Source organism: Nicotiana tabacum, chromosome 18, assembly GCF_000715075.1.
Source record: "Nicotiana tabacum cultivar K326 chromosome 18, ASM71507v2, whole genome shotgun sequence".
Classification (NCBI taxonomy): Eukaryota; Viridiplantae; Streptophyta; class Magnoliopsida; order Solanales; family Solanaceae; genus Nicotiana; species Nicotiana tabacum.
Window position 1 is genome coordinate 114741546 of NC_134097.1, and position 17513 is coordinate 114759058.

Sequence of the window (17513 nt, forward strand, 5' to 3'; positions counted from 1 at the left end):
AAAGAGGAGACGAGGAAGAGAGAAAAAACTTTAAAACAATGTAGGCTAAATATGGTCATATCACGCTCTTAATCTTAAGAGAAGTGGGAAACACATACACTCAAGTTAGTAGTGCGTCTAATAGGTACATTTTACCTAACATTAGGTACTCAATAGGTCCAAGTCTGAGTTTGAGGTTTAAGTTAAAATTGTTGCTAGGTTATGGGGCTGTCTATGTATCACCCTATAAAGTCATGACTTAAGACTGAATTTTGTGAACTAAACAAAATTTACAGACTGAAAATGTGATAATAAGATAACATAAAGCCGTCACTCCCTTTTTTCTTTGGCAATAACGGACAAGCTGCCATTAGATTGCAAGACAAAAATGAGATAGATCCACATGCCCGTGACAGACCAAGAGCAAAAGGCCTTTGTTGGAGAGTGGCACATGGGTGTCTTTTGGAACATAGAGATCTCTCGCCATCAAGTACCACCAGAATTGGACACAACTAATTTACTGCTATTTACAAGGATAAGGTTCCTATTATCTCCCCATTGATTCTACACAGTGCAACTTGAGATTACTATTTTCAGCTAAAAGTCGTACACTGTAAGAATGTAGTTCTCCCATTTCTACTGCACATAAGAACAATCCAGCCCTTTGGCTCTTCTAGCAAACTTCCTCCAGGGAAGAAATGCGCCTGATGTCGATATACCATCATTTTTGCCACTGTACAGTTCAAGCACTTATTGTTACATGTTCATTCCCTTTTCACTAATCTGCAGGCTCATAAAAGCTATTAAAAAGGGAAACAAGGTAGCTATGCAGCTTTGGATTTAGCGCGCTATTCAAATATTTGACTTTTGCACCAGAATATCATCAGGGCCTTCTCTAGAGCCTAAAATTCAAAATAAGAAATGGACATTGAAAGACCTTACAACAATGTATATATATAACAGGAGCACATTCTAATCGTAGAAAGATGAAGGATCAGTTTCAAAACAAAACACCAACAGCAGCTTAGGAACACAAATCTATTGCTGCTTGGCCCTCTTCCTTGCCAAATAGCGTTCCTTAGCTGCGGTGACAGCATCCTGATTTCTTTTATGATGGTCTGGTTGATCACTCACAACAGATTCAGCGACAGCAGTTAGTCCATTGTCAGAAGCTGGTTTTACAGCCCCCTCCTCAGACAAACCATCTGAATGAGGCTTCATATCCATCTGATCAGTCCTTTCTTTACGAGGAGGAGAAGTAGAGGCTTCATGATCTTGCCTCTTTATCTCCCTAGACATGTCTGAATGTGCATTTGTTGATGATGAAGGCTTTTCTTCTGTCCGAACTGCTTCCTGTTGATGATGATTCTCAGCCTTCTTGGACTTGCCCTCTCCTCCAAAGGCAACATTTTTTTGAAGGTTGAAGTAAAAGTCACTGATGTCAGCTTTCTTTGTAACCTGCAATATATTAAACATTATTAGAACATAAATGGTCTATGCCCTGATAGGCGTGACTTTCAGATCAAATAGAAGAATTAATGCATGCAACAGACAGCCATAGCTTCTTTGTATTTGTTTCTTACCGAATAACAATGTTAACTGATGTACCATTTCGAGAAAAAAAATGATGTGCCATTTCTGTTTAGTGGTGATTATTTCTAGTGAACTGTTCTAAGTTTAACCAGCATGTCTAAGCAAGATCAAAGCTTTTGACCATACAATAAGCATTAATAGCCGTTGTTATAGTTTCAATTTTTCCTTTTGACATCATTACTAGCAGGGTGGCTTCACTACTTTTAGTTGGAACCAATCACACTCAGTTGAAACTGTGAGGCATTTGAGAAATCAATGCTTTAGTGTGTAAAGCAAAATTTTCTGAAACTGCTTTTTTTGAAATACAATTCAGGTACTAGTTTAAAAAGACAAATAGCCCCACTATCAAATGTAGGTGAAATTATATCTTGAAGATAATTATATCTTAAAAATGATTCGTTAAACTTTTGCACCACACACTTCTTGAAGTGCTAATATAAAATTTGTCTATGTTGTTTATTTAAGAACTAGCCATAAACGTACTCCTCTAAAAGCTAACACGCTCCACATCAGGGCCTTAATAAAATTGAGAAGGTAATTTTCTACCGTTCAGTTCTTTTTCCTTTGTAAGAGTGTTCATATTCTATCCAAAGAAACATTATCAGGTTACATGAGGCAAAAACTTTTAAAATGAGCTTTACAGAAAGATTTACCAGAAGATGACAACCATCACAATCTTTTCTACATAGGTTAACTTAAGACAATGCTTAAACATGCTCTATCATCATGTGGATATCACACGAAAAGGGCACTGTGAAGTAAAATTAAATTTTGGAGACATTACACAAAAATGAAAGGCCATCCATAGTTTTCATATCAATAACCATAGACTTAAGATATGCAAGCAAAGAACAAAAGAGATCCTGCAGATATTACCAACTAGCAGTCACAAGTAAAATGAGAAAATTTCACTTACATCATCTCTCTCTTCTCGCAGTTCACGAAGACGCTCTTCCTCCAACCACTTAGCCTGCTCTTGGAGTTTCCTCTTGTAAGCAGCAGTTACAAACTTGTCCTTGTCTGCAAAGAGATGATCATCTTTACTCCTCTCTTTTGCAATTTTCCTCTCATAAATGATCTCATGCTCCCTTTCTCTTACTTTTGCCTTCTCCATTAGCATCTGGATATATTTTGGCTGGAACCAAGAATAAAATTTCAGCAAACGGCAAATTGCAGGAACATTTTTCATTTCTGTCGAGTAAAAATGGCAGATATTACTCTATCCTCCAGTGCTCAAAGAGTTACACATGTTGAAGATAATATTATAAAGGAAAAAGTAAATATAGAAAGAAAGTAACACCAATAACATATAACTCTAGCTTTAGAGAAAAAATTTTGAGAGAAAGAAAACTACAGTCTATAGTTCAAAGGACCTTCAGCTACAAGATAATGCAACCAGACAAAAGCAGCAAAGATTGCATAGATTAATATAACCACCGGGAAAAGAAGAACTCCCTCCTATTTTCTTCTCGCACAATTTATCTATCAAGAGATTCTTCTTGCAAAATTTTAGTTCCTCAGATGTGAGAAATAATTTACCTAGGTATAGAAGAGCAGTTGAAGAAGTAGCTTTCCAAGTCCTCCGGTAAAGAATAACAAAACAAAGGAGGTACACTCAAAAAGTAACACTTTCCAGAATCTTTTCATATTTTATTTAACTCGCGAAACACTCCTCCTCCTCCTAATATTTTACTGCCTAAGCCACTATAACATGTCATGAGTTTAAGGTTCTAGAGGTAAACCAGGATATAACTTAGGAAGGCTTCAAGTTGTGTTAACGCGAAAAAGTAATATCTTTTGAGATGGAGCGTGAAAAAGTAAGATCTCAAATCCAGTTTCAGTTATAGTTTACCACAATGAAAATACTGCACAAACTACTTCAACCAAGTGAGATATGAACAAAATAAAGTGATCGCCTCTCAAGACATTACTAACTAGATACAGAATCAATTTCCCATAAGGGACTTGGACATTAGTGGTAAATTTATTAGATAGGAAAACTGATGATCAGAAAATCAGTTAATGATCTCTTTATTTGTTAGATATTCTCAACCAAAATTTAAGTCTGGTATGGCATACAATTCAAATATAAGTCATATATGCATCATAAATTTGAAACTATGTAAACTTGCTTCTTTGAAAAGATTAAAGCTGACACGGAAACCACTCTAATTGGGAATTTCCCATGTAGGTTAAGAGGGAATACCTATTCGTTAAAAGAATATGATATTTTTCTGGAGGACAGCATATAAAACAGGAGAAAGTCTTCTGGAACGACATGAGGAACACCCGGCTAAAATATTTGTTAGCCTACTTAGTGTTTGATACAAGATCTGCTTAGTGAACTGAATCTTATTTAACAGCACGGCTTCATTACTCCACTACTACACAAGAATTTCACTTGGCAATATAACAAGGAAGAAAGCTTTCCCGTGGAAAACAAATTCTACAAAAGCAACTAGTGTCACATGGTTTCACAATTAATTGCAAAAACAATCATGAGTTTTCCTCTCCAAATGTTTTTGCATAGAGTATCTTCTCCAAATTCTGAGTTGTTCATTTGTTTTATTTCATCAAATTGTATTGGACATTTGGAAAAAATTAAAGAGCAAAAAGTGGAACTCAAAACGATACCCTCCTCTCCTCGCGATCCTGAGCTCGAGGTTGGACAGCCTTCATTTTCATATCATCATATACACCATCATAATCAAACACTGAAGGGTCCTCTTCTAATGCCTTCTTATGCTGTTCTTCAATCTGCCAAAAGAAAACCCACAAAACAAAATGAATCAACTGAAAATTGTAAACCTAGTCACTTCCCCTTCTTGAGTCATACATCTTTTTTCTTTTCTTTTTGGGTTAAACAAAAGGATTTAAGTTATATACACTACACTGTAAAGATATTTTACACTATCAATGAAGTTTATCTCTGATAACATGTTAATTTACCATTTTCATCAGGGTATCAAGTATTGTTTGCTTGTCATAGAGATTTACCTGTAATTACCTTATAAATGACTTGATTGTGTAAATGTAATTACACTGTTAGTGCACAAACCTTAAGCTCTAAACTAAATCAGATAAAAAGGATTTCATAAAAGGCATAAAACAAATGTGAAAATAGTGAGATAGAGCAAAAAACTTACATCTTTGAGAGCCTTATTCTTGGAGGCATGGCGAGAAATTTCTTTTTCCACGTCATCATCATCATCTCCGAAACCAAGTGCTGCTGTAGAAAGCGGAGGCCTTGTGGGTCCCCCAAGTTTCTTCTTCTGCTGTGATGGTGGAACTCTTAGTTGTAAACCATATCCCGACTTTCTCATCATCCTTAAACTGCAAAAATTGATATCTTGAGCTGCGCTTTTATGAAGATAAATAGCAATACAGGAATTAGAAATTTCTATTTTTTGTTGAATTTATAGTTTTAGGGTTTCTATGATTACTTACTGGACCTTTGAATTGCAGCTGGTTTTATCAAACCCTGGAATTTTCCGGAAACGTTCTCTTCTCGATTGGCTATAGTCGGGAATTTAGAGCTGTGTCGGAAGAAAGCGGCGGGGCGGCAACCGGTGCGGGAAAAGGCGGTAGCTGGCGTCGGGAGAAATAAGGGAATGGGGTACCGGCAACGGACCGAAATATGATCCAATGAGATCACCGTTTTTCTTTAATAAGGAACTGTTTAACTAAATTCTTAATGGTGGGCTGAATAAAATAGAAAATAGTCAAATACTTTTGGAGCCTATTTAGAAAGCCAACTCGTAATTAAATTTGGTCGTAATTATATAGTTTGGCATGTTTGTCTAACCAAGTTATCACTTGATCAACATAAAATTAGGTGTAATTGGAGAGATGTAATTATACTCTCCTATTCTCAATGAGATGTGAGAATTGGTGGTAATTACACTGTGTAATTACAAGTTTACTTTTTAATTTTTTTCTTTTTCTTTTTTATTTTAATTTATTTTCTTTATAACTTTTATTTCTTTTTATTTTAATTATTTTATTTTTTTAAAATTTTAAAATATTTTTTTCTTAACATTATTTATTTTTTATTACTCTATCTTTACTTCTTGTGATTCCATTTAACTGTTTGTATATTTTATTTTTTATTTTCTTCATTTAGCGTAACTGCGTTATTATTCTAGTTTTTGAAATTACATCGCCTCATATTAGAAATAATGTCATTAATAAACTTGTCATATAATGAATGATATCATTAATGTAGAATTTCGTTGGTGTCGCGATCCAAAACCACATGATCGGCACCCGGCACACTATCCGACCCGAGCGAACCAATTCATATGCATGAAAACCAATTAACCTGCGGAAGCTTAAATGATAAAATATTTTCCAATTCGAAATCACACGTGACGTCTTTTATGATAATTACAATGAGACTAATTAAAGTAAATATATTTTGATGTATATCGTGTACAATCCCATTATTATAACCTTTTACAACTATCTATGGAGCCTCTATACCAAAGAATAGAATCAAGCATTTGGGTTAATACCCGACTAGCATAAATTAAGAAAATAACACGATAACTACCACTATGAGCACGTGATTTTTGCCTTACGAAAAACTACTCCGAAATAAATCAAAATAAATTTCTTTTACTGTGTAATTTCTGAATTTGCGTGATGTTAAAAATTTGTTTATGTCCGTAAAATGTTTGCTTTGTCATAATTAAACAAAAATAAAATAAAATACATATTTGCATGAATATAGGATTTAATTATGCATTTAAGAGACAATTTAAAATAAAATCACAAAAATATGCATTGGTTTTATTTTAAATGTTTCATTGTGTGATTGATGTTTTGACTATGTGTTAAATAATTGTTATGAAGTAATTAATATTTTGTGTAAGGTTAAAAAGTGTTTTATAATTTTTATTAAGATTTTTTATAAATAAAAAATAAAAAAATTTTGTAATGGTGAAAAAAATTGGACCTGGATTAAAATCCAGGCCCAAGTGAATTAATTCCCTTCACAGCCCAATCCCCTTTAGCCCAGGTCCGGTCCAGTCCGAAAGGAGTCAATACGACAGCGTTTAGTCATGGCTCAGCATGGACCGTTCGATCAAATCCAATCAACGGACGAGATCTTCTACCCTTACCCGAAACCCGTAACCCGACCCTTTGACCCAATACAGGCCGACCCTGAACTTAGACCAAACGACGTCGTTCGGATTAGTGGATTAATCCTGGCCCTTAATCTTACTTGATCGGACGGATAACATCAGTCCACCCCACCCCTATATAAGTCCCCAAGCCTTACCCGGCCCCTAACTAAACACCCCCCCTCTCCTACACTGTTCATCATCGTCCCCTAAGCCCCACTCCTAACCCTAGCCGCCCTAGGATTCCACCGCCTGAAACCCGGCGGCATCAACGCCGCCGGTCACCAAAATAACACCATAGAATCCCCTGAGCCTCCTCTATCCAAATATGTTAGCCGTTGGGCTCGAATCCTCCTGAAGGTTCTCGAATCTTCGTTTGAAGATTCGAGCCAAGTTCAGACCTAAACCAAATAACACCTAGTTAACACCATAGCTTCCCCTAGTCATCCTGAGTATGGATCTGTTGGTTGTTTGGCTCGAATCAGTCCCGAGCTTCTCGAATCTTCTTTTGAAGATTCGGACCAAACAAGGACGAACTCAGATCCGTTTCAAATTAACACCAAATAACCCCTAGGCTACCCTCACCATTGTGTCATGTTTGGTTCTTCTCGAATCTGACCAGAAATGGTTAAATCCCAAATCGAGTTTTTAAGAACCCTAAAAATACCAAACTTCCGGATTCTGTGCATATTAAATGAAGATTGAGGTTTAATCGACCTTAGCCGAAGTATTTTCAGTGGAAAATACTTCGACTAAGGTCAGTTTGATTTCAAACAAAAATCCGAAATCCAAGTTGAGTTCGAGTCGGAATAAAATTGAAGATTCAAAGGTATTTTTTCTATTTATATTGTGTATTATATATGTATTTTTGTGTTTGTTTTAGTCTGTATAATTTTTCAATCTGTTATTATCATACTGTCTCCTACTCGTCTACCTAATTTTAAATGTGAATTGTTTCTGATTGATTGTGCTTAGTTACAATGTGTGTAATCGACTCGATTTAGTTCGTCGATTAGTTATATTATGAATTTTCATTCATAATAATACTGATTGAAACAACCTGTTTTCTATCATATGTACTGTTTGTTGACAGATATTGTAGATAATCATCAGTTAAATCATCCTGGTTTATATGAATCTGTCAATAAGTGTTGTATATATGTTGTCTGAACATTAAAGTGTCAAGGGCATTGTCAGTATTGGCAATGATCCTGTATGTGTCTGATTTTGGTTCAAATGTTAAATCCAGTCTGAATTGTTATGATAACTTCAGTAATGTTGTTATGATGATAGTTCTGAATTCAGTATAATATTGTTGTAATGTCCAGTTTGAATTCAAGTTTGCAAAAGTTGGTCAAATGCAATTGTGTTAGGAGGTTAATAGGATTGGTTTTAGCTGTAAATCAGGGAGATAACTAAGTTTGTACAGATTTTAGAATCTGTTTTGCTATAGGTTCTGATTTTTCAGTAATAACATCAAGATTTCAGGGGCACTTCTGGGAATGAAACAGTAAAAAACAGGGTGTTAGTGCTAGTATATTATAATGTAATGTTAGTGGCTATTAGTTAATGATACTAATGGGGAACAAGGGATAATGGGCTGCTGAAAATCAGGGAAAAGGTTTTACATAATGGGATTTTTCTGTTTTTAAAAAAGAAGAAGGGGGTCCAAGAAGCACTTAAATTGCCTAGGACCAGCCCTGTATAAATACAGGAGCTGGACAGACAGTTAAAGAGGACAGAATTTAGGAGAGTCTTTGAGGAATTTTCAGAAAAACTGGAAGAAAGTTTAAGAGTTCCTTTTGAAGAAATTTTAGGAAAATTGAGAGGGAGTTTCAGACTTTAGGAGAGTTTGAAAGGGTTTTCAGAGAGAATTTTTAAGAAAGAATTTTTAAGAGATTTTGAGGGCTTAGATTTTAAAGGAAGGAAACAGAAAATAGAACACTCACATACACACTCACACACAGATACAGCAGCAGAAACAGAAAATCAGAAACAAACTGAATTTGAAACCGAAGAAAAGCTGAAATCTGAAATGTTGTTCTTGTGTTGAATCTGTTCAACTTTGTGTGATTCCACTGTTCAGTTAAAATTTGAAGTGTCTTTTAAAATACTATACTGTGCATCTATTTTCTTCGGGTCTTATTATTGTTCAAATCTGTGGGAATACTGATATTTGGCTGAGTGTGTTACTGTTGCTACTGCTGAAATTTACTCCTCCTACCTTCATTTTCAGGTATATGTCTTTTAAATTTTAAGTTGGAAAGAGATTCAACATGACTCATCAATGAAGCTTGAACTAAAAGTTTATTTGTCCAAGTTCATCAATTTAAATTTCATTTTTGTTTCATGTTAGTTAATTGGTAGCGAATTCAATTTGATAGTTATGAGCTAATTGTTTTACTTTGAAAGTTCGTATAAAGGTTTGTAATAATATTAGTTCATTATCTCATTAGTTTAATAAATTGTCCAAGTATGGAATATGGCATGAATGTTGGTCATTATTTAATTTTGTTGTTAGCTAAGTAAGAAGTGATGTAGAAGTACCAAGAAAACTACAATATTTATTGTTAAATAAGGTTAAGATGGTGTTGATGGTATATTTTCATAATATACTAGATGTGGGTATAAACGTTGGCGAAAGGTAATATGATATAGTTTGTTACAATGTTAAAACGTTATGAATGTTTATGATATACAGTTAGGTTGCATGTAAGGTAATTCCGCTGAATTAACTTGTATAATAATTCCCTTTCTATAAATTCGACGCTTATCTATCTTCATAAAACAAAGTGACCAAATAATTAGGCCTATTAGATTAAAAGCGAGTATATGAGAATGAAAAGGGAAGTACAAGCATAAATTGTCACACTTTACATCAATGATAATTAGAAATAGAATTTGCATTAGGTAAATCATGAAAATTCCCGGAAAATATTTCCTTCCTTTATGAATCATTTATTTTCGGTTTCATATGCAATTTATTCTTTGGCATATATATATATATGTCTTGTTTTAAAGTTAGTATTGATCATATTTTTATTCTGTCCTTTGAATTTGAATAATTGGAATGAATATGATTTATATTCGGAAATTATAATCAATGGTCAATATTTAATAAATTGTGGATTATTTTCCAAAAAATTAAAGAATATCTTAAAACGAGATTTCTCGTGATGTAACAAACATTTTGGAAATCCCATAATATCATTACAAATATGGCGCAATTAGGGATACGTTCGCGTACTAAGGAGCATCAACTAGAATATCTTAGAATTCGGTGTCACATGTGCATGAGCATTTACTAAGGAGTACAATAATAATACAACATCTGTCTGGAATGTAAATAAGACAGGATAAAGTAAGTAATACAATGGAGACTTTGTGGGCTGCGATACGTAGCCTGGAATTTGTATCTCACCATAAAATCCCCTCAGCAGCTGCGCCTATGTGCCAAGATGACCACAAATAAACCTGTCAGACACTGCACATTCAGTGCAGAAGTGCAGCATGAGTACGTAAATCAATGCGTACCCAGTAAGTATCTAGACTAACCTTAGAGAAGTAGTGACGAGGGGTCGACATCGACACTTACTAGAGGTCCAATAAAGGAAAATAATAAATCATGACCAGACATGAAACACACAACAATAATAGAGTAAATCTGTAAGTTAAATAATTTTCCAAAAATTTCTTTTAAAGGTATGGATTTCTTAGTCTTGTATTCTACCTCAATAGCTCGGATGTATCAGGTACCAGTATAAAACAGATAAGAAATACCATATAAAATGCAAGGCATCAGCGGAAGGATAATCTCGTGAATATTTGGACTGCCAGCAAAATAACGTACGATTATGCTAAGGTCGTTCGGCCCGATCCAGAATAATATGTACACTACTAAGGGTCGAGCGCCACGAACCATAGATGCATCTATTATACTGCCAAGGTGCTTGGCTAGCTCCACAAGAAAGAAAAGAAATTACCGAATTATGAAACACATGTTTACAATATAGTACATGAGCACAAAGTGAATATAACCTTTACCGTTTCTCAAATAACTTGCCAACAACTCAAGGTGATAAGGCTCGGCCTAATATATACATATATTTCTAAATCAATTTCAATTATAAATTCAATTAATTAAGCCAGCAGAATGAGTTCAAATACTTTTAGGGCTCGGATACCATGTGAAATAATAAGATAACAAAAAATAATTTTGAAGCTAATCACTCTCTCGTGTTTCTCATTGATATATGTTTGAAGTATATATAGGTTATAAAGTAAGGGAGATAGCTACAAGGGATAACAACTGAGATGATAGGGGATAATTACAAGTGCAAGAGATTACTACAAGAAATATAAACAAGCAGTAGATAATGAAATAGATATACTCTAATAGTATTGGCTTGTTATTTCACATTACGTGTTCATTTTTTAGTTAGAATTGATATATCAGTTTTGTCAATATTTGAATAATGTTATGACAGTATATTTATAAATATTATTTTATATTATCAAACTTGTACTTGCATGATGTTCTTAAAAAACGTATATTTTTAATTTTTATAATTAATTAAACTAAATATTATTAATTTGAAAAATATATCAATTATTTTTACTATATTAGTTATAAATATATGATTACTAATTAATATATATTAAATAAAAAATATACATCTTAAATACCAAATCTAATATCAGTTATACTTATAAAAAATTATTCATAGGTATATATTTATTATATTAATATTTAAATTTTAATAATTACTTTATTTAAATAATTGTGTAATTACACTTGTGCAACCAAACAGTACGCTTGTAATTATATTGTAATTACGTTATGGTAAATAAATAGGTCATCGTAATTACTATATTGTACAATTACTAGATTTTGTAATTACTACCCTAGTAATTACACCAATTTTAATTACCGAATGGCTTTCAAAAAGACTCTTGAAGGGGAAAAAATACTTTTGGAAAAGTACTACTCTAGCATGTACTACTAATATGGTACTCCCTCTGTTAATTTATGCTGCAATGTCAAGATTTTAGAGTCAAATTTTTTAATTTTTATCGTAAATTAAGACACTAAATTTTTATTTTTAAAAAAATAAAATTTACATATTTCGAAGCTATGTAAAAAATATTATAATTCGTGATAATTAAGACTTCAGAATATTTAAAAAGCATATGAAAAAATCGTCATAAATGAAAAACTTGTTCGATTCCTGAAATCTGGACGGTATCACATAAATTAAGACTGAGGGAATATAAAGGAAATAGTGTCGAGATATTTTTACGAAAATATAAAGACAAGAAAGACCAAAGAGTAACATAGTATGTTTTGCATGAATTAGCTTTTACCAAACTACCTATAGTGATTTTTAATGGAAGTCCTTCGTGGAATAATACAATTAAGTCCCGTTTAGTCACAAACTAAAACTTTTTCATTTATTCAGGTATTAAAAATAGTCACAATAAATTTAGCAACTTTAAGAATGAGTTGTGAATGCTGGAAAAAAATAAGGTATTAAATGTGAATTGGGTGAAGATCTTTTGGATTGAAAAGAAAAGGAAAATGGAGATTTGTAGAAAGAGAGGACGGTAGAGTAGTCTTGATCTCTTTTTAGATTGATAGAGTAAAATCAGAGTGGAAATGGTGTCAAATATCAATCGCCACCAATAATTTCAATAAAATTATTTCGGTCTTGGAAAAAATATTATTTGTTCAAAAGTCGACTTCTTTTGCATTACAAAAAGAATTATGTTATGAAATAAAGACTATAAAGTAAAGACAAGTATAGAGAGAAACTGATATATTATTCGAATTCAAACTAATGTACATAATGAACTGAAATCTCTTCTATTTATAGAAGAAAGGAAGCTGCTCCGTAAGCTGCTACTACAAGCTGCTGTGTAAGCTGCTACTACAAGCTGCAGTGTAAGCTACTATAAGCTGCTGTGTAAGCTGCTACTACAAGCTGCTGTGTAAGCTGCTACAAGCTGCTGTGTAAGTTGCTGTTGTACCAGATATGGATAATCTTCTACTGAGAGCAATATTTATCCATAACGGAGTACTGAATGGATAAGCTTATTATACCCGGTATGGATAATCTTCTACCGGGGGTAATGTTTATCCATAACTGGGTACTGAAAAGATAAGCTTATTATACCCGATATGGATAAACTTCTACTGGGGGTAATGTTTATCCATAACCGGGTACCAAAGTGATAAGCTTCTTCAGGAAACTTATTTCCAATATAGTACTAAATAGATAAACATATTTACGGTGGAGTCCCATATGGATAAGCTTCTTCAGGAAGCTTATTTACAACGGAGTACTAAATGAACATCCATAATATAATATATTTATAACAAATTATAGTTTCCCTCCCTCTATTGTTGACCACTCTTTTGAATATATGACAATCAAACGCCAAATAATAAATAGATATGCACTAATAAACAAGTTAAAATAGTTTAATTTAGGGAAAATTTCACATGAGAATAACTGGGATTTCAATTTTATAACTCATATTTCAGTTTACAACCAACTAACCCAAAAGTAATAGGCTAATATTCAACATTCAACTCCAATAAGTTCTCGAAATTACAATTTAATTTTTAAAAAAGATTGCTCAAGCTTTTAAGTTAATTTTTGAATCAGTAACTGTAACTCAAATATTAGTTCAACAAACCAAATTCATTTGCGTGATGAAAATTAGATTTTTAACAAGCTTAAATATGTGGGTTTAGATTCCGAATTTGATTTTGTGAGAAATTTGGAATGGGTATTATTTGGAATTGTTAGAAATAGTATAAGGAGGTTGTATATAAAATTTGAAGTCATTTAATGGAGATTTGAACTGGTTTTGAACAAGAATTGCAACTGAGAATCGTGGAAGAAGTTACTCTACATACGCTTGTATAAAGGTGTATAAAAATGTATAAGAAGTGTTTATACACTCATATACACTATTATACATGATTATATATAATTATACAAAAAAACTGACTTCGTCTCTTTCCTTGCGTCTTTTCAGAAATTTAACTCAAATCTTGCTCAAATCTACTCCAAATCACTTCAAATTTGAATTTTTAACTCCTTTTGATATTTTCAATCAATTGGAACAACACCCAATCCAAACAACTAACAAACTCAAAAAATCCTATTTTGGAAAGCAAAGCTTTGAATGGCCTTCAATGGTGGACTTTTACTCTTTAATTTTCTTATATTGCAATCAGGTGACACAGGGGGAGAAGCAGTAATAGCAGACGACCCCTTGAAGCATATGTAGAAGATGTGAGAAGAAAAAAGAGTGAAAACAATGGTTGTGAGAACACAGATTTAACTCCATAGCTTTTAGAAGCAATGGTTGTAAGAACACAGAGTTTGAATTTGCTAGTGCTTTTAAAATATGTATAATATGAGCTAGATCGGATAAAACTTAAAAATATGAACCCATTTTTTGTTATGGTGTGATGTCAAATGTATTTTCTTATAATTCTTAAATTTATATTATTAACTAATAATATGTTAATATTTCGTTATCCCTCAACTCTGCCCATCTTTCGAAAGAAAAAATCGTTTACCCATTATTGGGTGAAAATCATTTACACCCTTCAACTTTGACTAAAAATCAAACTCCCGCCTTAATTTTGAACAATAGTCGTTCTTCCCCCTCTTATCTTATATAATATCAATTTTGCCCTTAACATTTTTAATTCTCCATCTATATAATACCTTTTTATATTATATAGAATAATATTTTATTTTTAACCTAGACATTTTACCTATAGTTTAAATAATTTTTAATCTTAGTATAGATTTTTACTTAAGTTTATTAATATTGTAAGTAAAGTATTATTTTAATAATTTTATTACAAAATCTAACGCTATTTTTTTTATGATTGTTATTTAAATATTATGTACATTAAGTATGTATATTTGAGTGTGTGTACACATATATTTAAGTTTCACTCTCTCTTAATCTCTATCATCTATATGGATAAATGAGTGTTGATCGTCATTAATGAAATAATATTTAAATTATAATTTAGAATGCATTTACAATATAAATAGATAATCTTTTAGAATTCTGTTATAAAATTTATTTCTATTTCTTTCATTAGTAGCGACTAAAACTCATTTATCTATATAGAATTCTATTATAAATTTATCTCTAATTTTATTCATTATCTTTGTATTACTTGCATTCAAATAATTATAAATTTTTTACTCCATTTTATTGTCACTTTATCAATATATATTAGAGCTTCGATTGCTATAAATAAGATTAAATTATTTTTATTCTGCCTGTTTATTTCAGTATAGAACATATTACTTAATTACTATTTCTCACTTTTGTTTTTCGTCTCGGGAATAAATTTCTTTTGTTATATAAAGTTTAAAAATGAAAGAACAATATCATGATTTTCAAAAAAGTTAAAAAAAAAAAAGAAGAAGAAGAAGAAGAAGAGGAGGAGGAGGAGGAGACAAAGGTTGATATGTAAGGATAAAATAGGTATTAAAAAGTCAATTGACATAAAAGGGGGGAGAATAACTATTGTTCAATGTTGAGGGGGAGTTTGATTTTTAAAAGGAAAGTTGAGGTGTATAAATGATTTTCACCCCCATTATTTGTTCTACTTACAAAAAAATACACTGCTTCAGTTTTGAATTTAGGAAATAATTTCAGGGAGTTTTTCTTATATATACTGTAATAGAAATTTATTTACTTATTTTTTTGCGGTTTTGTTATTGAATTATTTCCTTTTTCCCTTTTCTCTCCTCTCTCTCTTTTTCCCCTATTCCCTATTTTCTTCAGCTTGTATGCCTAACACACTCATCCACAAATTGGTCCATTCAAAGATAAAAAATACACATTCTCGAGCATACATACATACAATTTCAGACTTTAAGATTTTGTGATTTGTGTGGATTGGATATTCTTGCAAGTGATTGAGAATATCTTTTGGAATTTATATCTCAATTTTGAGGGAGATTGGTTAAGTATGGAGTGGGTTTTAGGTAAAAATTAAGATTGAAACTCGAAGAAGAAGAAGAAGAAGAAGAAGAAGAAGAAGAAGAAGAAGAAGAAGAAGAAGTTGCAGGATTTGTATGATAAATGTATAATAATTGTATCATAATTGTATCTAATACATCAATGCCTAAAATATACTTGTATCATAATTGTATCTAACTTATATTTGATATACTAATACCTAAAACAACACCTGATACAATACTAACACAATTCACATACATTTGTGATACAAACTGCGACACATTTCTGAAAAAATTGTAATACAATTGTGATCTTCATGTTCTTCAAGTTTCAATCACAACTCTAAACTTAAAATTTGATATAATATTATATTATAATTGTATTAGTATTGTATCACATATTATTTTAGGCATTAGTGTATCAGATACAAATAACATATAATTTAATACAATTCTAAAACAATTGTGATACATTTATCATACAATTCTTGCAACTTGGTTTTCTTCGAGTTTAAATCTAAAATTTTACGTAAAACCAACTCTAAACTTAACCAATTTCCCTCAAAATTGATATATAAACTATAAGGTATACTCTTTATTGTTTGCAAGAACACCCAATCCAAACAAATCACAAATTCTTAAATTTAGAATATTGAATTCTTTCGAAACTTTTTAATGGATGTCGATGGAGAACCCTTTGTTGCTGCAATTTTAGAGATAAATTTTTACCATTTTTGTTTACATTGTGAGAGAAGTACCAATTTTGGATGATAAGTATGAGGGAGAGAGAATGAGATGAAATCTTTTGAAAAATAAATGAAGTTCAAATTTTGGTGAAAGAGAGAGAATGAGATGAAATCTTTTGAAAAATAAATGAAGTTCAAATTTTGGTGAAAGAGAGAGAATGAGATGCAAAATTTAAGGAATCTTCTATTTTCTTCTTTTTTTATGCAAAATTTAATAGTAAATATATGTATAGAATATAATTAAGTACGAACCTAAATAAAAATAGTAAGTTTCTATTATAATATAGCTAGGAAATTTACTACCTTAATTGATCGAACAAATCAGAATCCCCATGTTGTAGTTCCTTCGCTTTTTAATTAAAAGCCCGAGGCCATCTAGTTGCTCATTATAAGCAGAGGCGAAACAAGATTTGACAACTATGAATTCTAAACTTTCATGGAACCCACAGATCATCATTGTTACTAGATTCGCAATTAATTATTTATTAATATTTAATAAATTTTCTAATAAAATAGGCAGATCAACAAGTTGTACCTCGTAGATGTATTGGATTTGCAAAAAATTAGAAAGAAAAAAAGGGAAACATAAAAATACGAGCCAACGTAGTGAAGCCAACGTAAAAACTTAACTAAAACATAAAAGAAAACTGTACTTTAAAGAAGAGTGTACCTCCTCGACTTTAGCTAATGGAAAATAATTAGTAAAAAATAATGTGTCGATTTAATCGTTCCATCTTTTGCTTTCATCCTAAAGAAGTGTGTATATGTAAAATAATTGATGTCAATTTTGCAAAAACTAGTGGAAGGACCAAAATGCCTACACTTTGGCAAAGGTATAGGCTTCCATTGTGCAATAAGAGTTCGAGGACAACAATTGATGGTTCGTGTACAAACTGGAAAGCATCAGATAATAACTGTGATACGACACAAGAGATATATTCACCCCCCCCCCCCCCCCAAAATCCACTTCCAATAATCGAAACCAAAAAAAGAAGGTAAAAATAACGTACTTCAAGTATCTGGTATCAAGTTATTCAATCCTCCGAGTCAGCAAAAAGCAG

At 32.1% G+C, this 17513-nt stretch overlaps 1 protein-coding gene across 3 annotated transcripts; it reads right to left on the minus strand.

Annotated features, from left to right (window-relative positions):
• Positions 1-862: 862 nt before the first annotated feature.
• Positions 863-5263, minus strand: LOC107765922 (uncharacterized). 3 transcript variants are annotated; one of them, XM_016584625.2, is made up of 5 exons: positions 5025-5263; positions 4719-4905; positions 4207-4329; positions 2489-2707; positions 863-1437 (listed from the first exon to the last, which is right to left on the minus strand). In XM_016584625.2, exons 2-5 carry the CDS (start codon positions 4896-4898, stop codon positions 1018-1020), a joined length of 942 nt encoding a protein of 313 aa, XP_016440111.1. In that variant the 5' UTR covers positions 4899-4905; positions 5025-5263; the 3' UTR covers positions 863-1017. The 3 variants fall into 3 exon arrangements, with proteins under 3 accessions (XP_016440111.1, XP_016440110.1, XP_016440109.1); XM_016584624.2 differs by having other exon boundaries at positions 4719-4927; positions 5020-5263; XM_016584623.2 differs by having other exon boundaries at positions 5020-5261.
• Between the last annotated feature and the right edge of the window lie 12250 nt (positions 5264-17513).

Excerpts from the sequence above, each read along its gene's own strand:
- LOC107765922 (XM_016584625.2), bottom strand. The coding sequence starts at position 4,898 with ATGATGAGAAAGTCGGGATATGGTTTACAACTAAGAGTTCCACCATCA. Across the intron at positions 4,330-4,718 it reads AGAATAAGGCTCTCAAAGAT|ATTGAAGAACAGCATAAGAA; the intron begins GTAAGTTTTTTG and ends TTCTTTTGGCAG. Across the intron at positions 1,438-2,488 it reads TGCGAGAAGAGAGAGATGAT|GTTACAAAGAAAGCTGACAT; the intron begins GTAAGTGAAATT and ends AATATATTGCAG.